This window comes from Pangasianodon hypophthalmus, chromosome 4 (genome assembly GCF_027358585.1).
Source record: "Pangasianodon hypophthalmus isolate fPanHyp1 chromosome 4, fPanHyp1.pri, whole genome shotgun sequence".
Classification (NCBI taxonomy): Eukaryota; Metazoa; Chordata; class Actinopteri; order Siluriformes; family Pangasiidae; genus Pangasianodon; species Pangasianodon hypophthalmus.
Genome location: NC_069713.1, coordinates 8,131,147 through 8,158,872, shown reverse-complemented (window position 1 = coordinate 8,158,872; position 27,726 = coordinate 8,131,147). Strand labels below are relative to the sequence as shown.

Sequence of the window (27,726 nt, the reverse complement as noted above, 5' to 3'; positions counted from 1 at the left end):
GATCCCCCTTTCTGAAAGGATCTCACATTTTTAAGAGATGAACGCCAATATTCATTTTCCAACGAAGCTTTGTTCTGCACCTATGGAAAATGTCAGTCATTTACTGCCAGAATAACCAATGTCTTGTCGTCCCTAATGACAGCGTCACCCTTGCCTCCTTTCTGCCGTGCTGCTGTGGTTGTTTGGCAGCCAGAAGCTTACAGTCGTGGGTAGTTGGAGACCCTCCACCCACGCATGCACACCTCCATATACGGCCCAGAAACACCGGCGCTCCAGCCCAATAATGGCAAGCGCTTCCCCTGGGCCCTCGGCTCAAGCCTCCGGCCGCTGCTTGTGTTTGCACCATTTATTTAGTGTGACATGTCTCCAATTAAACTGTGGAGGCTGCTACATTTCCCCCCCGTAAGCACCCCTTATTCCTCCCTGCAGACCTCCAGTCACAGAGACGGAGAGAGAGTGAGAGAGAGAATATCTTGCCTTCCAGCTATGATCGCAATGTCATTTTCCCCCTCCGTGCTTGCAGCGCAGCTCAGAGAGGTGGCCGAGATTATAATAACAATATATCAGAATATCGAATGAGATAATCAAGGTCTGAAATGAGACTGTCACAGCGCTCTGCCCACGACAGCAGTGGCAGACGATGTGGTGATGACACTCGTCCAAGATGACACCACGCGGGGGGAAAAGGCGACTTATTTTTAGGAAGCCTGTGAGGAAACCCTGTGTCGTGCCTGCTTGAAAGGTGCAAACAGAAGTTGAATGCATATTTCAGGTACAAGCTTCGTTCCCTTTTCCCAAAGGCGTCCGATACTCGCTCTTAAATTCTCCTTCATGTTCGTTCAGCTTGGGCTCCCATCTTCTTCATGTCAACACTCTGTTTTTGCCATTTTCGAGTCTGCCGTCGATGTAGGAGTGACTTTGTCTGACCCCGAGAGCGTTAGCAGGTTCATGGTGGAGCTCACTGGTTGGCAAGGCCCTCATTCAGCAGGGGTTCAACCAATCATCTGCCTCCGCCAAGACGCTGGGCCAGGGGGAGCCCCAGTGGCAGCTGGGAAGGGTGGAGTGGCCAGCTGTGGAGCAGCAGGGTGGTGAGAGTTGGGGGGGTTGTTGTAGGGAAGTCTCACTCACACTCTCTCTCACACACACACACACACACACACACACACACACAGCTTATGCACGTCATCCAGCTATGACTGGTACCATTTTGATTTAAACATTGATATAAATAGAATTTTATTCTATTGCACACCCACTCAGCACAGTGTCCTAACCAACCCTACCCTCTACACATCCAACCACACACACACTTTCACAGCCTGACTGACCACACATCTGGCATGCCATCTGTATCTTTCCCCTTCTGACGTGACAGGTAGCCTCTCCATCGTATTGGCGAGAGGAAGAGAGGTGTGAACACGTCCCTGTGCTCTCGCCATGCAGCTGGACACATTAGAGAAGCTGCACCAAGCCATGCACTCTCTCTCAACACCACAAACAACTGATTTCTCTATTTAAACTGCCAGGCCAACTATCTTACCCTCTGCCACATGTTTACACACATCTTCAAATTGTACAGCTTTGCTAAAAATGAAACAACTGTCTGAAAGGTTATGCCTCTTAAGGAACTTGTTTTATAATATAATGTGTGTGTGGTGGTCTGGGAAAACCCATCAGATAATCACTGTGGCTGAATTCTGGCTAACAATCATTAAAAAATATATATGGTTTTGGTGAAAAAACTTTTTATGCCCATAAGAAATCAAATATTTTTCACCAAAAGGGTGTGAAAATTGCTTTCTTACCTTTGTCTGTGGGTTTTGTCTGAGAAGTCTGTGCCAATTTATCAAACACAGAGGTGAAAACATTGAACATGCATGGTTTTGGGAGGTGGAAGGGATCCAGAGAAAACGCCATACAGACAATAACCCGAGCTCAGGATCGAACCGGAGATCCTGGAGCTGTGAGGTGGCAACAGAAAGGAATCTTTAAATGCAGCTTTACCCCTTTGCAAGTTTCTTCTGGTTGAGATACATGCAAGAGAAACACATTTCAGTTCAGGAAAGTCTGTAGCTTTCAGAAACAGTGAAACAGTAAAGTGTTTTCCCAGACCACCAGCCACACGTGAGACCATTTGACTTTCATTTAATTTCACTCATGTAGGCAGGATGAGCTTTTGATGCCACCATATTGTACCTGCACTTCACGGTGGAGGACACCTTGATCTTGGCACCTATTTTGGGATGACTCACTGACATATCAGCCTGGCAGATACACCACCATCTCTAACTACCCATTAAAGACGAGGCTTCTTGTCATCCTGATAAGTCTTCTGATTCAAGAGGTTTCACCAATGAGCTTGCCTTTTTAGCATTTCCATCAAGACCCATTAGGAACTCTGGAGTAACCACAGAATAGCTGATCTTCGCAGGAACTCATTTTGTACTTCAGGAAGAACACATTATACCTAATGGATTATGTGACATTTTTGTCTAGCTGTTTATGCTCTCATTGCTGTGTACTACGAGCAACGAACTCCTCATGCTAGGCTTGATGTTTAAGATGCTGCCTTTGGTGTGAATTGCACTTTGTGTAGCCACTGACAAAAAGAAAATGTGTATATCTCAGTGCTCAGTACTCACAAACAATAATTTATCTGTATGCTCACAAACACCTGTGTGAACACAATTTACAGTACATTGCACTCTTTCAAACACGCTGCTCTAATGATAGTGCTCTGCGACCTCAGGTCGGCCGCCATCACGCTCTCCCTTAAAAAGATACTGTGCAAAATCCGAGATGTTTGATCAAGTTATTTGTAAGAAGATGCCATAGTTCTGTTTCTTGATATTTTCACAGAGAAACATTTGCAGTCTGCTTTGCTTTGATTGCCATTATTAATCATGAAATATGTCCAGGTCCCATTGTCATTTCGGGTCATCTGGTTATTAGAGATTAGGTCACATAGTATCATTTGGTATCAGATGTACGTATGGAACATTTATGAGTACGAGTAAATGAGCATTGAATTGGACCAATATCAGTACTCATATGAATGCATCCCTAGTCCGGTCTTCCAAAATGTATTACACACCAGTTCATCCCATTTACCCCCCTACAGAAGACTGTATGAAGTTAAAGCGTTTGTGGTTACTTACCATTTTCCACATTCCATCCCAATTGGCCATAGCCGCTTACATAACAAAATTAAAACAAAAAAAAAAAAAAAAAAGGAGAAAACTATGGAAATAAAACCCGTATTACAATAATTTATTTCAGCCATTTTGTTCAGTTACAATGATGTACAACTTTACATTGTCATGGAAAAAGAGACAGTCATGGCACATTTGAGTTGCATCATGATACCGAGCACCAAATGATTATTCCTCATCAGCACAAATATACTCGTACATTCTGATCTCGAACTCCCATCCCCACCCAAAACAACATTACAAAAAACAAGCAAACAACAACAACAAAAAAAACAACCTCAAAACCAAAAAGAAAACCATACACAGGTTTAAGTACCTGTGAGAACTGCGCTGGCTTCATACTTCATCATAGTACATGCTCAGAATTACACATTAGGAGTTAGAAGGAAAATTATAAAGCTACAACCAGTACCACGTTTTATGCATACAAATAAGAAAAAAAATAATAACACCCTCAATGAAAAGTGACCATTTTGAAGACCGTTTTCTATTAGCTTAAAAATAAGAAGGATCTGGTTGTAGCTTTTATTGAGAAACAAAAATAATAAAAATAAAAAAGCCCAATTCACATTTTCAGCCTGCTAAAACAAACTTCACAGGAAAAAATAAGGTACAGAGGACCAGAATAAGCGGGCACCACGATCAGCGTCACCGTGATTACACCGTGAACAAATTTGCAACATGCGTTCCCTAATCTTCGTACTGACTGACAGAATAGCTGTTAAGAGCAGTTTGGTGTTTCGAAAACAGACTGGATGCAAGCTCAAATTTGATTTTGTTTTTCATTATGTAAACGGTGATTTCTCTTTAAACATGTCTGTGTTTGTACGTTTTTGTAATCCTCACAATCAAGGACCCAATATGAATTTTACTCACTATACCTATAGAGTTTATCAAGAACAAACATCTGATCATTCTGGACCTGTATGAAAGAATTCTATACTGCTTTTAACTCGTCTCCATGTTCTATGACTCCAATTTGAATGCGACTCCTGACTGTCCACTCTTGGGGCTGTTTTTTCAGTGTACAGCCGAGTCGCTGCACTTAAAAACGAAGTGCTCCCTTGTGGACAATTAACACGTGAACCACCAGAGTAGCAGATGGGTTTAATCAAGGTTCAGCATGGCTGGGAGGAACCAAAGACATTACACTAGAGAAGGTAGGGACAACAATTATTATTAAAAAAAAAAAAAAAGAAAAAAAGAAAGAAAAAGAACACCTAATAAAGACATTCAGTGAAACAAAAAAAAGGTACAATATTTAGAGCTAAAGTTTCCAAATCCTCAGTACAAAGTAAGCTCTATCTAGAAAGCATAAAATACATTTGTACATTATACAAGTTTGACCTTGACATGTAAGAAGAATATTCCCTGTGCAAGATCATCTCTCTGGGCCGCTCCCCCTCCCCCCGTTATTGCTTCAGCTAGATAAACTTTCACGCAATCGAGTGAAGAGATGGTTACTAACATACTGCAGCAAAAAGACAACTCCGTGCTGCAGGATATCGAAATCCCCCTCCCTGGATTTTTTTTTTGTTGTTGTTGAAATTAAATAAGGCCGCTCTGATTTATTTATTTTTTTTTCCTTTTAAGGCATTGCTGCTTTCAAGATGGCTTTGGATAAAACGGAGGGGTTGTGACAAGACCGAAAAGTGTCATTATAGGAGTAAGTAGTGAGGTTTACAGCTTGCCGTGTGATCTGCTGAAACAGGAAGTGGACGAAAGAAAACAGTTTGGCCTGATCACGGCCTTATCGTCTCATCAACACAAAGACTTATTGTGGAAAACATGTACAGTTTCATCCAACGTCAGGGTGTGTCTGAAAGAATTATGCACAAAAAGAAGTGTGTTAGGATTTTTCTGTACGCGTGTGTACGTGTGTGTGTGAGAGAGAGAGAGAGAGAGAGGCGGGATCCATCTCTTCGGAATTTAGAAAAGGGGAGTGGGAGTCTCAGAGAGCCGTAGCCCTTCCGCAGGTCCAGAAAGACGTAAAGCGCCACGCAGACGCTCTAACGGGAAGAAGAGCGTCTCTTGTTTACTGCTGGTAGTTGCCATATTGACCCTGAGGATGACGAAAAACAAAACAGCAAAAATGTAAGCTTGTCACTTATCCTCCGATGTCACCCTTGCTGCTTCAAGACGCTTCATGCTGGCTGTTAATAAAACGCTTCAGCATTTTTAGCTACATTCATTACAAATGTACATGCGACACTGCATGTGTGAGAACCTTTTCACTGACTGGCCTTGCCTGGTGCGATTCTTGTGAGTACAGAGTCTCCAGTTTAGGGCTAGAGACGCTTCTGTTTGACTGTATCATGGATCATGGTAGGATAGATTATCTTGTTTAAAAAAAAAAAAAATATTAATAAAATCACAGTTTCACAGTATGACAGTGGTACACAGTGACACCTAAAGGAAAAATATTATGAAACACTCCTGACATATTAACTACTGATACTGATATTATCATTAAACAACAGTTTTGAACAATTTCTTCATACCATGCTTTCAAATTTCGTTATGGGTAAAGTTCTACACTGCAAACTACACAAAACACTTAAACTTATGTTCACACAGCAAGTGACAAGTGATCAGTTGGTTTGTATGTATGTGCATTACACAGAGCAACGATTTCAGCTTCAAAACGACAAGTGAGGCCTGAACTGAGATGTTCTCTATGCAAATCAAGTATGACGATCGGCTGGAATGATTCCTCAGACCAATCCTGTGGCGTGTCAAGTCCAATGTTCTTTAGATTCCCACTTGCAATTAGTTCCCATTTACTTTTTGACATGCAAAGAAAGAAAAATTTACCCTGGTTTCATCTTATTCTGTAATATAGGGCCTCTCGTTAAGTGTATATAGAGACATTATGAAGAAAAATAAAGCTTGGAAGGACAGAGCAGTGACAGATCGTGGAGGCCTTTGGTAAGTGTACATAGCTAGTACAGTTCTTCTTGCTTTCAAAAGTGACAAAAAGTGATGTGTATAAATCAGTTTTATTTGTATTAACTGCTTCAGAAAACACATTTTGGCTACTACAGTTTCTCATGCTGGACAGCGCATGCCCATAATCTACGACATTAGCTGTTGCTACACGCCCACAAACGGCAAACTACAAGCAAATGTGCGACTTGTCACTTGCTAACATGAGCGCAGGATAGGTGGAATACACATCCTATTCGTGAAACACAGGGATTACATTTTATCCGTATTTATTCATGGCAAAACATTTGTTTGTTTGTTTTTTTTGGATTTATTCAGACCAACTCGTGTTAATAGGTCTAAGCTGCTTGTGCTATGTAATATAATGTGTGCTAGCAGTGTGATATTAACTTTTAACAAATTAGAAATAAAAAGCCAAAATGCTTAAAGAAACTTAGCAGCCGTGATTATTTTGTAAAGCTGCAGTAACTAACTGACAAAAATCTATATAATTCAATAATAACAAAGTTGGAAACAAAGTTCTTTAGAGATTAGCTGGGTCATGTTAGGACCCACAGTGTGTGTGAAGCACTACTTCAATTCATTTAGACACTAGACGCTTTGGATGGGAAATTTGGGGAAAGTTATGACAGAGAAAACAGTGCGACCACCTGGGCTTTTTTAAATCGTCAAAAATGAATAAATGAATCTATTAATTATTAACACCAAAATAATTGTTGGTTTCAGCCCTTGATTACTTCAGGTCTTTTTTAAAGAGAGCTGTAAGCCACTGTTTTTGCAGAAAACATATGACAGTAATAGAGAAAAATGCATTGCAATCTGTATTTTGAAAAGGTCAGCGGTGTAATAACTGTCATATTCTACACCCGGATCAGCCGTGAAACTGTAAGAGCTCACCAAGCCATATATCCCTTTTCAGCTTACATAATGGAAAGAGCTTCAGCATGAGGAGATCATAATAATAGACTACATATAATAAAAAAAAAAATAAAAAAAGAAAGAGATGCTTTAACTTGTAGTTTTTTCTTCTCACAGTTCTAATATAGCCACTTGTCTTTTATAATTACATTTTATATATTAAATAATGCATAAAAAGTTAGAATGATGATGCAATATGAGTAACACTGTAATATATATGTGTGTGTGTGTGTGGCATTTACATTAACAGTTTGAGAGAAAAGGAATAAAAGTGACTGAAAGACAGATGTGTTATGAAGGTTACCTTTTGGCCATTTTTTTTTTTTTTTTTTTTTGTATTTTTGGTATTTTACATATATATTTCTAAAAAGGGGTTTACCATCTTGACAACCATCCATGGTTGCACTACTTGGGTATTAATAACGATAAACAAATTCATATATGCAAAAGCTGGATGCAAGTGTTACACTGAGTAAAAATATTTACAATTTATAACCACTGGGTTTTTTTTCCCCCTCAGTGACTTTTCATCTGTTTGAAACAAGGACCTGAGGACTATTTCGACCCCTGATTACAAAACAATGTAAAATACAAGACCAAAAATAAAGAAAATGAAGATAAGAGTAACGGGAAAGAGCGGAGGTTGGGGGGAAAAAAAGGCTAGGAGTTAAAATGTCTGGATCTGACAACGCTTCACGGCAGAAGTTACCTTTGCTTCTTAAACATCTAGTCAGGGGTTGAAATACTCGGTCCGTTATTTCCTCATGTGCCCCTGAATGTTCAAACATAGAGATATGAAAGGAACAGAGTGGCCCCTTCGCCAAGGGCCACAGAGAAACACAGGAATAACAGAGGCAACAAGAGGACCAGCTTATGAGCTGTTGGCACAGTGACTTTAATCTTTTTTACACGTCACTGGCTTTGTGATTCACATGCACCCTTTAGTTAGTTAGTTATTTATTTTTTTTAAGCAGGCGCTACCAGAACAGAACTACCCACTTCAGCCCAGCCTAGATCAGCGTTAGAAGTCCACTCATTTATTCTGTCCCAGTTTAGAAAAGAAGGTAATCACTTCAACAGGCCTTGGGTTTAATGGGAGACAGAAAAAAGTATTGAGAATGACTGCTGTAAAATAACAATAATAATAATAACAAATACATTTCTGCTTTCTAATTGAGCATTGTAGTAGGAGCGAACGAAAATGTGGACTACCTGGACGTCATTAAAGACTGGGTTGAAGTGCTCCAAATCACAAACACAAGTGCAGACTTCCCATTTCCCTTATTTCAAATGCTTTAAGACCCCTAACTCCTTTTTCTCTCTTGCTGACTTACCTGGTCATAACCGTATGGGCGCTGTGGTTGGCCTTGTGGAGGACCAGGCTGAGGTGGCCTGTACGCTCCATACTGCTGCCCTTGGCCTTGTGGGTAATTGGGGTACTGTCCAGGACCACCTTGAGAAGGCCCTACAAGACGAATAGGGCAAGAAAAGTCAGCATACTGCATGACACCAATCTCTGACTGCTGATACAAGCCCACATCTGCCTGCTTCTGCTTATTAAATAGTTGCAGTACAAATAAGCTGTGCTTTTGGGTATCAAACGCAACGGTCAACTTTCCCCACATACATTTTCGTGCCTCCTTGTAATTGTTTGCCGAAGTTCCATATGAAAGTCGCCTTTTGAGTACCAGCGAGCGCGAATCAAATGCAACACCGCCGCAGAGCAAATCAATCAGCACATAGGCTCAGAGGAAGAGGAGTAGGAGTAGGATGAAGGCCGGCTCCGGACTCGACTGCGTATAATGATGGTGGTGGACCCACGAGTAGCGCGCTGCCCTGCTAATGTGGCCCAACATCAAGGAGTCCATAAAGCTCGATTTAAAAAAGCCCAGACTCATTAAGAGTGACGTGGGCCGGCCGAGCGCTTGGCCATTACGCAGCGTGCTGGGCTCGCTCCGACTCTGCTCGTTCGAAACGAGCCCACGCAGGATCATTAGGTGCACTGGCCCATCTTAACCTTGTGGGCGCTTGGAAGAACATCTTCCAGATGGTGCCCGCAGCTTTGCAGTGTGTGTGTGTGTGTGTGTGTGTGTGTGTGTGTGTGTGTGTTCCTCCACCAGCTCATTATTAAGATGTGAGAAGCCTCCAGCCCAGCCAGAGCGAGCAGGAGAGATGAGCTGACAGGATGCGAGGAGGAAAAAAGGGCTGGGGGAGGATGAAGCGTTCCCAGGCACACTCGTTTTGAGCCATAACCTGACCACCTTTTTCTCTTGTCTACACACAGTAAACACATGAAGTTGCACATAAACTATTAATACTGCTATATCCATAGGTGCCAACATTCCTAAGAAGAAAAGCCTAGGAAGCAGAGGAAAAAAATAAATAAAAATACAGAAATTTACCACAAACCTCCAGCGAATATCAGCGGATGAGACGGCTATTTTCAGATGTGTGCTCAGAGTCTGGTGTGATCACTACTCAATAATAAGCAACAGCTCCATTTGTTTTAAAGAGACTGCATCCCCAAACATATTTTTTTTCTACTGGTTCACACATCAAACTTCACCTAGATAAAGTCAGCACAACGTCAAATTAACCGCTACCAGAACCAGATGCGGCTGTTTCACGTCCCGTGTCCTTTCCCCTTCAGTGAATTGGCTTTTCTGTTTAATCTGATTGCTGCTCTAGGTGAAAAAACAGGAAAGCTTGGTTTTTTAAAAAATTTTTTAGGTGTCTCCTGTATTGCTGTAGAAAGGGGTCAAATATCGTAAATGCTACTGCTAAACCATAAATGTGTGAATCCGGGGACTCACTTTGAACCTACTCACTTTGAGACTAACAATTTGAACCTAAACACTTGTTTATTCGGTGTAGAAAAGTGACACAGAAAATGATTTGTAAAACCTAAACCCGATGCTAAAATGTATGTAAAGTTAGTCAATTAGACGAACCGATGAGTGACGAGCCTTTTATTAACCGCTTTTAGGATTATTCGCTGCACATCTTTCTACTCAAGCCCCTGCCTAGTTGCACGGCAGAACAAATCAGGTAACCACGTCCACCTTGCGGTGCTCTTCTGACATTTTTGGTGTGAGACGGTGCTGTGGAACTCACCGTATCCTTGCTGCTGGCCCGGGTAGCCCTGCTGTGCTGGGTACTGCTGCTGTGCTGGGTAGCCCTGCGGCTGAGGGGGGCCTTGCTGATACGCTTCCTGCTGCTGACCATACTGTGTGTTTCCTAGAGCGAGAGAGAGAGAGAGAGAATGATTATTGGAGCAAAGCATATACAAAAAAATAAAAATGTACGCCTTAATTAACAGATAACCTTTAACACAAAGTGCCTTCAAAAATGTAAGCAAAATCCATGTATCTTCAGGAAAAAAAAAAAAAAAAAGAAAAAAGAAAAAAATATCCACAATATCATAAAAAAATCTCAATACTAAAAATATGTAATGAAACCATGTAATATCAGGAAAACTATCAAAACGTCACCGTTAATTCTCTAATTAATTACTCCTATATGTAAGTTTTTTTTTTAATTATGAACTTCTTTGAATTATGAATTTCTCCACTTTCAAAGTAATAATAATAAAAATGCATATTCAAATGATCACAGGTGTAGACTGTTTTCCAATCGCAAAGCATAGAGACTCTCTGTGTGTGTGTGTGTTTGTGTGTGTGTGTGTGTTCTGCCAGGAATGGCCCCCGCTTTCTCGCTCTCTCTCTCACACACACACAAACACACACACACACACACACAAATAATTTCAGATTCTTCCACACACTATCACTCATGGCTGTTAGCTGAATGACCACCAGATGGCACTCTCACGTCATTATTCATTTCATGGCTCAGTCTACAATTGTATTTACATTCCAGTAATTCAAGCAATACAAGCCACTATGTTAAGCAGCACATCTGGTGTAAAAGACTACATTAATTAACCTAAGTGTTCAGTATAAGTTTAAATATAAAATTTGGTTAACACTACATTCGAATGGACTCAGACATTTTCATTCAAGGTAGGGGGGGGAGAAAAAAAAATCAAAAAAGGTTTACAGGTTGAGTGTTTGTCCTTAACACAGCTCTGTAAGTCCAGTGAGGCACAGAGCAGATCAAAAAAAATTACACTGTGAGAACCCTGATCTATAATAGAACATTTCCACACAAAAACATTAGACTAAAAAACAAGTCCAGGAGGTATTTCTGAGATCCATTTCAGACTGTCAGTTATGAGGCGCTCCAGGAAGGAATGACTGCGGTAGTAAGATAGAAAAGACAGTAAGATGTCCTTACCCTCAGGTGCCCCCTGGCCTCCATGGCTGTACTGTTCTCCGTAGTAGTCCTCCTGGCCCGGGTACTGCTGCGGCGGGCCTGAAAACAAAACACACACACACACACACACATTTTTATCTTAGGTGCTTACAGGCAGACATGGGAAAAATGTGCAGCCAGGTAACATAGTAAATAGGGCTGCACAATATATCGAAATTAGCGAAATATCACAAATGTAAATATCGACATATGTTTTAGGGCGACACAAATACAGAATGCTTTCTTTTCCTCAAAAGAACATGAAACACATGAATGTTAGTTATTTCATTTTCAGTTACACACACACAACATATATATATATATATATATATATATATATATATATATATATATATATATAATTTAAATTGATTATACACACGTACAGCATATCATATTATTTAAAGCTAGCTCATTTTTCTTCAATATCGTGCAGCCCTAATAGTAAACAAAGTGCCTTTTTTCTTTCTTTTTTTTTTCCTTTTTTTAAATCTTTTCGCATTCCTCATACTGTAATGAAATTTAAATCAGGGCCCTGGGCTGTTACCAAGTAAATGATTTACACACAGCTTTAGAAAGCTACAGTTTTTAGAGCAGCTGAAAAGTTAAAGGAAAGAACAAAGAAGAAAAAACAAAACTTTGCAGTTCAGGCTGTAATGCGTAATAGTGTTAATTAGAAATGGCATGATGCGACTTTCTTTTCTGATACCGATACTAACACCTCGAGTATCACCTGATACCAATACCCATTAGATATCGTTAAATTTAAAAACTACTAAGCTTTAAATTTATTTTTAATGTAGAACTTCACAGATTAGTATAAATAATAAAAAAAGTCTCTTTATATGTAAACACTTCCAGTTCCAGAAATTTTTTTCCCCCAAATTCTGCTTCAATCTTTGGCATTTCTTACAGGATCTATGATTTCGCCAATATCTGATCCACCATTTTTTTTTCCCCCTGGTGTCAGCTCAGTGCGATCTCTAGTGTTAATGTATGAAAAGTGCTGATTCTGATTACTATCAGTAAGTGAGTAAAGAAGCTGAACCTTGCTGAGGTGGTCTGTATGGAGGCATGGGCCTCTGTCCCATCACATGGTTGCCCTGGCCCATCATGCCCATGGGGTTCTGCTGTCCCTGGTAATGCTGCCCGCCACCACCAGGGGGCATGTTGTACTGCTGCGAGGGAGGCTGCTGGTGCATCATGGGACCTAAAGACAAACATAATGTTCAGGCACTTACAAGCTAAGTAACACAAAATGTCCATAAAAATAATTCCATCATTTTTTAAAAATCAATTTGGAGCTCACAGACATAAAAAGAAACACTACTTGCTCATGAGATGTCAAACAAAGTGCCACAAATCACTGAGCAAATGAATAAAACCCATCAGAGTTCCATTATCAAATCAGTAACGACGTCTAGGCTATTAAAATACACAAGCAATTCCCTTTCTCAATTACAAGCAAATCAGACAAACCCCCCCAAAGATATAAATATTTTATAATAATTCTTATATATTCAGGTTTTTAAAACTGTACACATATGAGTGCAGGAATCTTTTCTGTTCTTTATTACTAAAATAGAGTTTAACAATTGGATATAAAACAATTTATCACCTGTGAAAGTTATTATAATCTATAATCCTCCTTAATAAGGAGATTAGCCTGGGAGCCCAGGACAGCCATATTATACATCCAGACTATCGTTTTTTTTTTTTAATCAACAGGAGCAGGATCAGCTGACTTAACGGTCACCAGGGTGTTTTTCTATTCACTCATCCAAGAACTAGGGAAAGTAAAAAAAAAAAAAAAAATCTATAATACTCAGAGCTTCCACAAAGAAAATTTTACACTTAAATTGTTTGCTTAAACATTTAAATATGTATAAAAAAATAATAATGTATGTCACAGTCTGGAGCGTGTTACTCCTCTTGTACCACAGCAATCTGCCTGCGGCAAGCGATTACAATGTTTAATATATTAATTAACGACACGCCGCTCATTTAAACGATTTATAACTTTATATGCTGTGGGCCGTCCGAGAGACAAGTTAGTTCCTGTTCGCACCTACGTTAACGCTGCGATAAAGTCATTCCCTCACCATCCTCTTTCTCTCTCTTTCTTTATCTCTCTGTCAGAAAGTGCAGCTTGTCATTTTACAGAGAAAACAGAAAGCATAAGCGAGACCAGGAGTGTTTACAACTGAGACTCCTTCCATAAAGTGCTAGATAACCGTCTTTTATTAAAAAAAATAAATAAATAAAAAATTACCACATCAACGATTATGCATATTACTTTGTTAAACACGTTTTTACAGAAGTTTATTATTATTAGTGTCTGCCTTACAGGCCCTGTATATGAGCTGTTACTATAAAACAAAGTATTCGAACGAGCGGATTAATATTAAGATGTCCTTCATGTCACAACTGGAACTACTTTCCTAGCCGTGCTGTTATACAGAAATAATGCAGAAATCATAAATCGTCTGACCAATCAGATTCAAGAATTCACCAGTTCAACTGCGCTGTGGTAAAAAAACTGTTAGAAACACTTCACTGAGCTTTTAATAAAATAAAAACGATGACGGCAGCCAGACGCAAATTTACCTGTGACGAATGAGCACCACAGGTCATAGCTGAAATCTTAGCCAAAGACTTCCTGACTTTTTGTCAACTGTTTAACACCAGATACATTATCAGGAGAAGATTAAGACTTTGGCTATGTAAAGTCGCTCCAAAAGTTCTTGAATAATCACACTTGCACGTTAAATTACATTAGTTGCAGCATTTCAGTCTGGACTTCCAGGCAAGCACGCGACTGGGCAGCACACTGCTGCCTGATGTGCTAGCTAATGAATTGATGATTTGTCCACCCCTGGTATGTGTTACTATAATCATTAAATGATTAGTTACACAGTCTGTTTCATGCAGCGCCAGTCATCAGCAGCAGCAGCAGAGCGGTACCTTGGTTGGGCTGCATGTTCATGCTGGGTCTGGGACCGTAGCTGCCCATTGGCTGGCCCTGGCTCATGTTCATCTGGCCCTGGCTGCTCATGCCCTGGGAGGAGGGAACGGCATGGTTGTAGGCGCCCATGGAGCCGTGGCTGCTGGGAGGCATGTTCATGGTGCCGCTCGGCATGTTGGGAGGCTGGTTGGGCCCTGGGCCCTGCATGGGCATGTGGTTTGGTCCTGGAGAGAAACCACACCTTGTTAATTCGTTGCTGTTGAGTAATTACTGATTAAAAGCCTTGATCTATCACATCACACAGTTATTGTGATTTTTGTCCATAAAATTGTTAGATGGCGCTCTCTTACCAGGCATCTGACCGTTCATCTGGTTCTGCATGTGTGGGCCAGAAGGCGGGCCGTCTGAGGGCATGCTGTGGCCGTGGGGGGGCTGTGGGGGCGCACCGCTCTGATTCATGCCCCCTGACATGCCCATGTTCTGTGTGGGGGGCTGTAAACAGCAGCACTGTGTTAAACCTAAACTCATATTGGGCTCATCAAATCAGAACTATTCTAATCAGAAATAAAGAATAGTTATTTGCTGGTATACAATGCATATTCAACAGCTAAAACTCTTAAAGTTTATCATAACAAGAATAATCCAGGTGTTAAACAGACATCTTTTTCTACTAGAAGACAGTAAAAATGTGAAGACAAATAACCCAACAGATATTATATATATATATATATATATATATATATATATATATATATATATATATATATATATATATATAAATAAAATTTATAGGAAAATGGCTACAAATTTTGTTTGTAAAATTCATTCGGTACTTATTCAATTTGCATCCAATCAAATGCTCCGTAGAACGCATGTGTCCTGTATCTCACCACAGTAGCAGTTAGTAAACATTAAACACAGGCCACTCGTGCAGCTTCCCACGTTATTCATCTTCCAAACAGCCCTTTTGTCTTGAAAATTAGTACGTGTTGAAAGTTAGTACGCCTGTGTGCCTCTGCGCTTAGTCCTCCTCCAAAATCTAGATCTCGGCTCAAACATGCATGATCTCACTCCATAGAGTCGTCCATAGAGCTTGCAGTTTTGTTTCAGTCTAACGCCCTGACCGGATGAGGGCGAGGGAAAAGACTGCTGCAGGCCAGTAACAAACGACCCAGAGCTCAATACCAATCTGAGGCACAGTGGTTAGAAACCTCCGTTCTAAAATATAGATCATAAATTGCTGAAAACTAACTCTATTTAAACTCTTGGCTGCATTTTTTGGTAGGTGTGGTGTATCTCAAACACTATTGGGTGTTCTGGGAATTAATCGACATGGTCCCCTCTGGACTTCCTGTTACAAAAGGAAATACACCTACATATGGAATCAAATCATGGCTCTCAAGCACTTTAACGTCTAATCAGTTTCTCATTACTGTGAGCAACAATGCAGTTATTAAATGTGTATCTCCACATCACCACTGGTTTCTATTAACCTGCATTTGTTTAATACACTATATGGCCAAAAGTATGTGGACACCTGACCATCACACTCCTATGTGGTTCTTCCCCAAACTGTGGCCACAAAGTTGGAAGCACACAATTGTCTAGAATGCCTTTGTATGCTTTAAAATTAAGATTTCCCTTAACTAGTACTAAGAGACCTAAACCTGTTCCAGCATGACAATGCCCCTGTGCACAAAGCGAGCTCCATGAAGACATGGTGTGTTAAGGTTGGAGTGGAAGAACTCGAGTGTCCTGCACAGAGCCCTGACCTCAACCCCACTGAACACCTTTGGGATGAACTGGAACACCGACTGAACCCCAGACCTCTTCTTCCTCACCCAACATCAGCGCCTGATCTCACTAATGCTCTTGTGGCTGAATGATCACAAATCCCCACAGCCACGCTCCAACATCTAGTGGAAAGCCTTCCCAGAAGAGTGGAGCTTATTATAACTGCAAAGGGGAAATAAATCTGGAATGGGATGTTCAACAACACATGGGTGTGACGGTCATATGTATACAAACTTTTAGCCAAATAATGTAGTAGAAATGTAGGACAATTCAGATAAAGATCTTCTCTATTATCTCAGTGATTACAGCAGAGGATCTTGTGTGATAAATCTCAACAGAAACGTTTCTAAAATCAGTTCAGCACAGTTCTGTGTTTTAGCTAAAGCTGATTGCAAGAAAAACAAACAGAAAAGTACATAAAAGGCTTTGTAAAGACTAGCATCGGGAAGAAGTGGGTTACAGAAGATCTCAGTGCTCGTTAGATCACACAGATGATGTACGAGATGCAAACTGGTGGAACACAAACGACACTCACAGCCGGGAGGAGAGACTGCATGTTCTGATTGGAGTCTGCTATTGTGGCCAAGTAGACCAAATTTCTGTGAAGCATCTGCTGGTAACTGTAAAACAAACAGAACAGGGTGGGAGTATTGTTATTAAACAGTGAAGACAAGTCCTGATACAGAGACAGAAGCTCAAAGTGTGTGCAAGTGTAAACAAAATTCGCCATTCTCCCTGGTCAGAAAGTGTTGATTCATTTCCTGTAACCGCTGCTCTGACAGTATTTCTGGCTGTGATAGAAACCACAGGTTTATATTAACGCTCTCATTGTAATACGTTCTCGTTTCTATAGTAACGACTCTTTCACAGAGGTTTGTACAGCAGACGCTTTTCATAATCTAAATAAACAGATTGATGTGTTATTTAACAGAGAAAAACATAACTGTTGATATAGGGAAGTTTTCTGTAAGTAGATTTAACTTTTTTTTTTTTGAAGGAGTCTCCAGTGTCAGTGCTTTGTAACAGTAAGTAAGTAGTAAGTTTTCCACCGCGGGACAGAGGAGTTTGTGCTTTTCTGGTTTCTCAGTGATATGGCAAAAGAGAGAGAAGAGAACGAGGTGAGGAAACGAGTGTTTATAACTGCTTACATGTAACTATAAATGGATAAAAAGTACAGACTTTCTTTAATAAATGAAAAAAAAAAAATTGTTGGCCCTGAAGTGCAAAACACAACACATTTTTAAATGTAAACTTTTAGCCTGTATACTCACAGATACTGTGAATTGCTGTGTGTGTGTGTGTTTTGTTACTGATTTATTTAAAATGGTTGTTTTGAGAAAGTTAAGTTGTTTCGGTTGTGTAGGAGCCCGCAGACATGCAGTTTCTGAATTCGGCACTAATTCCGCTAAATGTCTAAAAGCCGCGCCTGTAAAATTTTACGAGCAGCTACATTAATCGTGGTTTCAGGAAGAGCGGCTGGATTAATCGTAGTGAAGCTTGGAACAGCTTCAAGGCTTTTGCCACAGTAAGGGCAAAACGATTCAAATTGTGAAACAGAAGATAAAAATCATTAACCTTTAAATCATCCAACTGTTTTCATTAGCCTAAGATATCAGCAGACTGAAAAAGCATAGTTCCTTCTTACTTTGATAGTCAAACCCTGTGTCCAATCAGAAACGAGAACGTGACGTTCAGTAAAAACCTAGCCTTTCTGTTTTGAGTTAATGCTGTTGTGTTTTTGGTTTCGTTGTCGTGTTTTTGATGTTGCCGTCACGCCTTTGGTTTCGCTGTTGCATGTTTGGTTTCGCTGTTGCATTTTTGGTTTGTTGAAGTGTTTTGCACTTTAGGGCCACCGTATTAATTGCTGTTGTATAAGAGGAATAAAATATTTCAAAATGTGCTGTTATTGGAAAATAATCATATCTTCCAACGGTAATATCACAGTAGCTGCACGTCATTAATTAATTTCCTATAACACTGAGCGTATTACTCATTACATATAATACAGAAATAGGCATGTGACCTCTCATTGAGGGTATTTTTAGGTTTTTTTTTGCATTATGAATGTGCCGTGGCTGAAACGGTCCTCGCCATGACTAATTGTTAAAGTAACAGCTAAAATAGAAACTAAGAATAAAACTAAATACAAACAAAGCAAAACTTCTCCCAGGTTGAATCTGACATTTGCATAGAATTTCCCAGCATCAAATATTTAAAAGCCAACGCGTAAAAGCACAACATGATGACAGAAGCGTGGTGTCCTGTTAATAAACATGGACACACACACACACGCCATTCAACAGATGTGTCCTGTTGGGAAAGCCTGAATGTCTGAAAATTTTCCTGTGCAAGTTGTTTCAGTATGAAAAGTGGTCACACACCGGCCCCAATCAGATCCGAAGAACCTGTCAGATGTTTGTGAAGAAACTTACTGTGAACATTCTGCTGTTTTCCCTTTGCTCTGGAAGTCCATGATGCACTGAATCAGCTGATTGTTTTCATCCAGTAACTACAGATACACACAAACACAAATGCACGTTATTCTCTTCCACGCTTAACTTTAAATTCATTTTTATACCACAGTGCCGCTGAATTCTCAAATCTGATTGGTCAGACGGTGTTGGTTAATTTTCTATAACAGCAGTTCTGCCTGTAAGGCAAATCACAGGTTTATAATTAATGCTCTCATTCTAACACGTAATCGTTTCTATAGTAACAACTTTATCTCAGGGACTTGTATGTCGAACACTCCAGATAAAGAGATTTAAAAAAAAAAAAAAAAAAAAAAAAAGATGAAATCATTGATATGGTGAAGTTTTCTCTGCGATGATGTTCATTTAACATTTCTGGGAAGGAGTCTCCAGTGTCAGCGCAGTAACCGTTTATTAACATTTTTGTTTCTCAGTAACAAGACAAACAGCGTTTTCTGTGCTATTAACTTTAAGAGGAAAAGAGAGAGAGAGAGAGAAGCTGGTGAGGGAACAACTGTTAATAGCTGCTGTAGCACAAGTGATAACAGGAACTTGTTTTGTGGACATTTCACAATATTAAACATAACTATAAATGGTTAAAAAAATATAACATGACCTTAATTAATAAATAAAAAACTAATTTTTTGCGAACTGCTGTGATTTAAGAGGAATAAAACACTCTGGGACGTGCTGTTACACGGAAGCAATCAGCTTTGTGTTGATGAAAATTTATAACATGTTTTACTCCTTACTTAATAGACAAATCAGCTCATAACACTGACCACTTTTTTGGGGGGTTTCCTTTAAATAATGAGCCTCAAAAATCATGATTTCTTTAAAAGCTCCATCTTCATCAGATTATAAACCGTGTGTGTTATGAACTAACGTGTACTGGGAGGAGTCTGCGCTTGTTAAAAGCACTCTGAGGTGATGACTTGTATTCCAGCTAACTAAAACACACTCGTGTCGCTTGCTAGTGTGAAAGTAGAGTCGGATCAATTTTAAATAAAATGAAAACTGGAAATATTTTGTTTGCGGCTGACGGACAACATTAAGCGTATCTCTAAATTAGGGCTGTACGATATTGAAGGAAAATGCGATAGCTTGTTAAATAATGCGATTGGCAGTACGATAATGCTGTACGTTTGTATAATCAACTTAAATTATATTTATACATATTTAAAAACTGAAAATGACAAACATACATGTTTCATGTTGTTTGGAGGAAAAGAAAGCATTCTCTGTTATCTGCGTCACCCTGAAACTTTGACTTTTCGTAACTTTTTGAAGTATTAAAATCATTCAGTTATCGCAAGCCCTTGCCATATAGATATCGTGATTATTTACATTTGCAATATTTCGCTAATTTAGATATATTGTGCAGCCGTACTCTAAATGGATACTTAGAGTGTACTTGTTGATCATCTGCACACGTGTTCAGCTCATGATTTAGTCTGCTGTAGATTTCTGAGGTTGCAGCGACTCTGTACGTTGAAGCGAGGTTTTCCTTTATCACATCCTCAAGGTTTTAGTTTCTGATTTCTTGGCGCCAGTTTGAGAAGAAGAAGAAGAAACCAGTTCGAGGCAGAGCTATCGTAGACCTTGTGGTCCAGTAACTTTGCGTAACCCTGTCTTTACTCCTCCTTCGTAAAACCTGGATCTTCCTTCTCGCCAAAGCCAACCATGTGTTAGAGCTCTGCAGCACATGATGTGTGATTTACCTGACTTGCCCTTTTATCAGATTCACTGAGGCGTAATTATAATAATAAAAAAAAAAAGACCTTTTCGACTGAGCTTCTGGACTCTCTCTGCTCTTCTTCAGGGTGGGATTATATAGTAAGAATATATTTTCTACTAAAAAGTATATAGTCTCTGGAGTAAACTTACACCTAATCATAGCACAGGATGTAGGACTGAAATGGAGTTAATCCTAGTACTACTGGGATTGAATGGATTTGACAACAATCTGAAGGAGCTGAGGAAGTAAAAAATAACAAACCAAGATGTTAATGAAGCTAAATTATACTTTTTGTGGCCCAAACCAGCACTGAGGTGGAGATAAAGAGCAAAAAGTAGACTAACCATCACTAGCTCCTTATTCTATAATGGCTTCCTTTCTTGTTTTTTTTTTTAAGGGACGAATACAAACATCACGTTTAACTGAAACAAAATCAGTTCAACTGATTTAATAAGATTAAAAAAAAAAAAGTTCCAACAGATTTCCAGCTATTTATGAGCCATTAACCTCACCAGCAAGCTAACAAAGGCAACAGCTAACGTTAATTGCAGTCAGTTATGTAGCTACGGAAAAGACAGGCTGTATCCCAAACCGCGTTCTGTTCTCCACACCGCTGCACTACCTAGGGCGCATGATAACGGTTTCCACGCCCTACCTAGTGCACTACGAAGTCATTAGTGTGCCATTTGGAATTCACCCTAGGCCTTCAACTGAGCTAGTTAAACATGGCGATGAGAAAAAAACGTTTTGAGTGCTGTTTATTCAAAATAGTTAAAAAAACAAAATGCTGCACATACAAGCTCGGTTATTAGATATGCTTATTAAAAATTTAAAGCCTCTTTTTATGATTAAAATTATGCCACGGTGCTAAAAGTGTAGCAACGCTGCCAAGCTAATTAGCTAAACCTGCTAACAGACTAGCATCGCTTTTATTATTGCTGCGCTTTCCAAAACACGGTTACCTTCTGTATCCCCGCGGGTGTAATATCACCCTTCCCGCGTTGTCTGTGAGGCGCGAAAGCCACCGACATGCTGAAGTTTTGAACAAAATTTATAAAGCGGCGGTTAAAAAAAAATAAAACCCTAGCTACAGCATACAATCACATACAGCTTGCGTTAAGGAAATCTGCACATACAACGCAGTCTGGGGTGGACTGTTCCTCTAGCGCGCTGTTTAGGGGGGAACGCCGAGGTGTTTTATCTGTAATCGTTTCAAAATGACAATTTTTAGTCACTAACGCGATTGAAATGACTATACACAATATTCCATGATTATATATCTTTAGAAGAAAACATATTTTGTATTTAAAGTACAAGTCCTTCTAAGATCGCTATGTCACGTCTCCCCTGTAAGCAAATGGTTTATTCCTCTAAGTCAGTCTCAGGCAGGCCGCAAGGCATTTCACAGAGCGTTCACAGAGTGGCACACAAACACAAACACGCAAATTTAACATGATTTTTACATTTTAAACCTTAAATATGGCGTATGCCCTTGTTCGTGGATATGGTTGTGAGATGTTAGACAGCACAGGAGAGGGTGGGGGTCGGTGTTGAGTGACAGGGAACGCAGTACAGCTGCAGTTTGGCTGTAATGGTGATGAAGTCATGCCCCCGCTGGATTAGATGTGTTCAGTGTGAATGGCGTTTTGAAGATGGCGGGAATTTAATCATGTGGTCTGAATGAGGAGAGCTGCTGCTGCTAGAATGTGGAGAGCTGCTGTGTATGTGTGTGTGTGTGTGTGTGTGTGTGTGTGTGTGTGTGGGCGGGCAGCCAGCTTTACACAAGGCTTCATAAGTTATTATTTTTTAAAAATCATAAATTAATAGAGATTTAAAGTAGCCAAAAATAGCCAGTATTTGTCAATAACAATATGAGTGTTCCTATTTTCCTCACAGACCTGCTCCAAATACATTTTCTTAAATTTCAGGTTTTTTTTTTTTTTTTTGTTAGTTAGTTTTTTTTTATCATAAATTAATAGTGTTTAATTTGTATGTTATATTTGAAACAAGGAAAGATATCAAATCTAATTAGCCAATATTCTTCTTAACTTTCCCTCACAGACCCTTTCCAAATACATTTTCTTATCTTTCAGTTTTTTTATCATAAATGAATAGTGTTTAATTTGTTTTATATTTGAAACAAGGAAAGAAATCGAATTTAATTAGCTAATATTTGTCAATAACAATACGAGTGTTCTTATTTTCCTCACAGACCTGCTCCAAATATATTTTCTTAACTTTCAGGGTTTTTTTTTTTTATTTTTTTAAATCATAAATTTATATTGTGTAATTTGTATATATTTGTATGTTTTTGTATATAATATTTGAAACAATAACAACATGAGTGTTCTTAATTTTTTCTCACAGACCTGTTCCAAATACATTTTGAATTTTTTTAAATTTAAAAAAATATATGTATCATAATTAGGGATCATAAAAATTGCATTTTGTTTTTTATTTAGTACTGCCCTGAATAAACTATTTCACATAACACATTGACATATAGTCCACAAGACACAATAATACCTGAATTTACACAAATGAACCAGTTCAAAAGTTTACAAACGCTTGATTCTTAGTACTGTGTGTCTTACCTGGATGATCAATGACTGTTTTTATGCTTTATGATAGTTGTTCATGAGTCCCTTGTTTGTCCTGAGCAGTTAAACTGCCAATTGTTCTTCAGAAAAATCCTTCAGCTCCTGCACATTCTTTGCTTTTCCAGCATCTGCTGCATATTTGACTCCTTTCCAACACGGCTATATGATGTTGAGATCCATCTTTTCACACTGAGGACAAGTGAGGGACTCGTACACAACTATTACAAAAGGTGCAAACATTCACTGATGCAGGCAACACGACACATTAAGATCCAGGGGGGTGTAAACTTTTGAATAGGATGATTGGTGTAAATTGTTATTATTTTGTCTTCTGGGAAACATGTAAATGTCTTATGTAGCTTCTGAAGGGCAGTACTAAATGAAAAAAATAAGATCTTTAAACTAAATGATAACCATATTATAACACATTAAATGGGTTTGTATTGAAATTGTTGCTTGGTGCTGTATGGGCTACTCGCACACAGGGCGATTTCAGGGAATTTTAGTTTTACACAACAGTTAGTTCCACTAATCTGATTGGTCGAGTGGCGTTCCAAGAGTGCCTATATTTCCCCTAACTGCAGTGTGCAGTGTGTATCACTTCGCTCTTCACTCCGTTACTACACTAGTGTTAGTGACATAATCAGTGGACGTTTCAGGAATATAAATGAAGTGAAGTGACATGTGGCCAAGTATTGTGACCCTTACTCAGAATTTGTGCTCTGCATTTAACCCATCCAAGTGCACACACAGTAGTGAACACACACCCGGAGCACACCCACCCACCTACAATCCCTGCCGGACCTGAGACTCGAACCCACGACCTTCAGGTTCACCTTCGGGTTGCAAGTCTAACTCTCTATCCTTTTAATGGAAGCACCTTTAACGGGAATGTACAAATAAATGTGAGCCATTTAGCTATTGTGCTATAAAGTAAGTGTAGCTTCTTCAGGATCTATTTCCGCTAGCGGAGCAAAAATAAACAGAACATTTGGCCATATTGTGTCCGAAATGTCACTTACTTGATAATAATTTCTTGTTTATAGAACTGTTGTATAAAAGCAATCATTGCACTTGAGGTTATACTGAATATCTGCATGGTTGTGATTAGATACGGTCAAATCACAGCAGTACTGATATTCATTATAACAGCACTCTTGCTCATGTGATATTGCTTCATTGAAATAGTGGGAATGTCGCGTCTCCAGTAGCACTGTTTACTAGGGGTGTAACAATACATCATGACACCGTGCATCGCGATGCAAATATGTGATGATGTGCATTGTGGAAATGTGCGATTCACGTTGTGGAAATCAGAACTCGATTCATTATGCATGTAATGCAGTTGCACTGTTTGAGCACCAGAGGTCCCCATCTGCGCATCCCACAGGGTTAAAATATATAGAGAGCACGCTGGTCATGTGATCACGTTCTTTCATGGACAGCCTGTGAGATCATGTGCACTTGTGAAGTCTGATAGTCCGATAGCTCTGGATTGCAACAACCAACACACGTAATACGTTATACGGTGACACGACCATAACTAGCGTACCGTATAAAGGAGTCTTTTCAGTCAACACCAGAAGCTGTGGAAATCAGACATTTTACCTGACAGGCACTTTGTTTATTCAGTCAGAATTTTGGGGAGAATTTATACATTTATTTATTAATTTTTTTTTTTTATAATATTAAACCTCTGTTTGTAGCAATTTTTGAATTATTTAATTTTATACAGACAAAAATGCACACTGTTTTGCATTGTTTATGATTCAGAAATAAAAAAAAGGAGTCTTTTCAGTCATAATTTTTCTTCATTCAAATTTTGTTCAAATATTTTGAGAATCCAATCAAAATCATGAAGCCAGTATCTTGAATCAAATCGAATCATGACCAGAGTGTATTGTTACTGTTTACACTGCTACTGTTTACATTCGTCAGTACAGAGAGACAGCAATGTCTAACATTCGTTTTGTTTTGTTTTTTCAGTCTTACAATAAAGTCATAGTCTTGGGCTAATGTTAGCATGGGTGTTTGTTTCTGTTAATAGGTATTTTCTTACTTTTGTACTTTCCTCCTGCTTACTAAAAGGAACTTTGCAAATGTTCTTACATATAATATTTTGGGGAATGCCTAGAGACACCGGGTATAAAATATTGTCATTATAGTGGACGAGCCGGAAGCAGAAGTGCTGCTATGGTTATAATACAAACGTGTTTGCGCAAATATAGTGTACAGATGAGGAGCTGAGAGAGCTGGACTGTCTACAGCACTAAAGTGCTGCTGCATCACTCTATTTAGGTAGAGATCGCAACTTGTAATTCACAACCTCCAATTAGGAAAAGCCAAAGAAAACGGCCCCCAAATTGAAATTACTTCTTATCAACTTAGGGTAGTCTTCTCAACTAGGAGTTTCTTACTGAGTGACATCAAATCAACATGTCTGTGCACAGCTATCAGAAGGAAACAAAGCAGCACTCCTTATCTTTAAATGTGTTATTCTGTATATACAAGTATTTGCTTTATATCAATAAACATACAGACATATTCGCTTGTTAAATCTATAACACTCACTACACAGATTGCTGCTGACTAGCTCATTGCTAATTATAGAGACAACATAAAGACTAACATGGAGGTTCCATGTTCTTTTTTTTTCCACTTTGTGTGTTGAATGTGCCATGTGGAAAATGACGTAATTTCACCTTGCGAATGTAGCGTAAATCCTACTGCACCACTATCAGCAGGTAGTCAGGCAGCATTGTGGGTAATGTAGGAAACCGTTAACCAAAGTGATTTTTCCGTTTATATGTTTAATGTTCTGGAACATCCACAAAACAGGTTAGTCCCTTTTATCACTAACACTATAGCAGCTATAAACCGTTGTTCCCTCACCAGCCTTTCTTGAAGTTAATAAGACAAAACAATACACCTTGTCATGTTAGTGAGAAAGTCCTGAAGACTTGTGTGTTGGAAAATGAAGTTAGAGCTTTACCTCTGACTGTTATAAAGTGCTGACACTGGAGACTCCTTCCAAAAAAACCTAAAAAACACCACATCGAGACTTACACCCAGTTTTTTTTTAATCTGTTTATATGGAGCGTCTGCCATACAAGTCATTCATTCAAGAAATGATAGCATATTAGAATGAACTTGAAACTGGAACTACTGTTCGAGGCATGTTGTTTTTCATACCATTATTAATGTCCTAGCTAGAGTAAGGCATATGTTTTCATCCTTTAACCAGTTTAATCCCAAAGCTTGACTGAAATAAACAAAGACAAGGCATCAGAGCAACTTTGGATTTCACAGCGAGTAGCCTAATCCTTTAGAAACAGAGCTCAGCCTCGATCTCATCAATAGATGGAGAGAGTTTTATGATCTGAGAAGCCTGCTGGGTTTTTCTTTCACATGCCAATGGGCAGACTTCACCATCGCTCATAATTGGTACTGATATGCCGCAAGACACAAGGCTGATCTCCTGTTGCAGTGAGGCGTCATCATTAATGCAGAAGGTAGGGTCAGTAACTGGGGAGATGCAGTGGTCAAGCAAAAACGGCTCAGCGCAGACACAGTTTAGGAACAAACACATATAAACCTACACTCGGGTTAACATACGTACGGTAAAGACGAGGAGAAAACAACATAAAGTGTGTTAGTAAGAGCTACCACATGCTACCAGAACAGCTTGCGTCCACAGTGGGAGAGATTCTCTGGAACTGTACTGGACGGATGAGCAGCCAGTTCAGCTAGTGGCATGTGTTTGGGAGTTGGGAAGAAATCAGAAAGAGCCCATGTGGATATGGGGAGGATGTGAAACTCTGCACAGGCAGTAACCCCAAGCTCTGGGTTGAAACACTGGCAACATATTCACCGGTCATTCTAACAGGAACACCTGTACTCCTGCACATTCATGCAATTATCTAATCAGCCAATTATGTGGCAACATCACAATTCACAAAATCAGGTCAGGAGCTTCAGTACACATCAGAAATCAGAAAAAATGTGATCTTTGACCGTGGCATGGTGGTTGGCAACGATCAGACGGGCTGGTTTGAGTATTTCAGGAACTGCTGATGATCTCCTGGGATTTTCACACAAAGCAGTCTCTAGAGTTTAAACAGAATGGTGTGAAAAACAAAAAACATCCAACGAGCAGCAATTCCACGGGCAGAAACGCCATGTTGAGGAGAGATGTCAGAGGAGAATGGCCAGACTGGTTCGAGCTGAAAGTAACAGTTTTGACAACCGTGGTGAGCAGAAAAGCATCTCAGGACTCACAACGAGTCGCTACAACAGCAGATCACTTCAGGTTTCACTCCTGTTAGCCAAAAAGGAATTTGAGACTACAGTGGGCACAGGATCACTCAAACCGGACAACCGAAGACTGGAAAACCATCATCTGGTCATTTTTCTATCTTCAATATAATAATAAAGTGGATGGTGAGTGGATTGAGCTACAGAAACAATCAATATGCAGCGATATAATACAGTATAGTACATAGTGAGTCAGTAAAATACATACAGTATATATGGTGGGAAAAGTGTACAAATGGTTATATTTCAGTGGTCTGAACTCAGTTATTACCAGAAACCACTAGCAGATGGCAGTATTGACCCAGGCACTGTCAGTGCATTCCTATCTCTCGCTTACTCTCTCCTCTTTCATCCTGCTGCTCTAAAAGAATGATAGAGATTGTGGAAAAAACTTAAAGCAGTAAACCCTGAGCCTTGACATGTTTTTCTTTCGATCTGTTTGAACATTTTGCCT

General features: G+C 39.5%; 1 protein-coding gene across 3 annotated transcripts in view; it reads right to left on the bottom strand.

Moving 5' to 3' along the window:
- ss18 (SS18 subunit of BAF chromatin remodeling complex) overlaps positions 1 to 21,523 on the bottom strand; it is a 48,275-nt gene extending 26,752 nt beyond the window's left edge. The window contains exons 1-11 of one of the 3 annotated variants that reach the window (XM_026913851.3): positions 21,321 to 21,522; positions 18,582 to 18,658; positions 16,685 to 16,769; positions 14,706 to 14,847; positions 14,355 to 14,579; positions 12,439 to 12,600; positions 11,373 to 11,450; positions 10,191 to 10,313; positions 8,411 to 8,541; positions 7,786 to 7,848; positions 3,256 to 5,274 (exon numbers count right to left, since the gene is read on the bottom strand). In XM_026913851.3, the coding sequence (XP_026769652.1) occupies positions 7,831 to 7,848; positions 8,411 to 8,541; positions 10,191 to 10,313; positions 11,373 to 11,450; positions 12,439 to 12,600; positions 14,355 to 14,579; positions 14,706 to 14,847; positions 16,685 to 16,769; positions 18,582 to 18,658; positions 21,321 to 21,389 (1,110 nt within the window). In that variant the 5' untranslated portion in view covers positions 21,390 to 21,522 and the 3' untranslated portion in view covers positions 3,256 to 5,274; positions 7,786 to 7,830. Of the gene's footprint in view, positions 1 to 3,255; positions 5,275 to 7,785; positions 7,849 to 8,410; positions 8,542 to 10,190; positions 10,314 to 11,372; positions 11,451 to 12,438; positions 12,601 to 14,354; positions 14,580 to 14,705; positions 14,848 to 16,684; positions 16,770 to 18,581; positions 18,659 to 21,320 lie in introns of those variants that run through there. The other 2 variants (XM_026913848.3, XM_026913850.3) reach the window with 2 other exon arrangements.
- Positions 21,524 to 27,726: the final 6,203 nt, after the last annotated feature.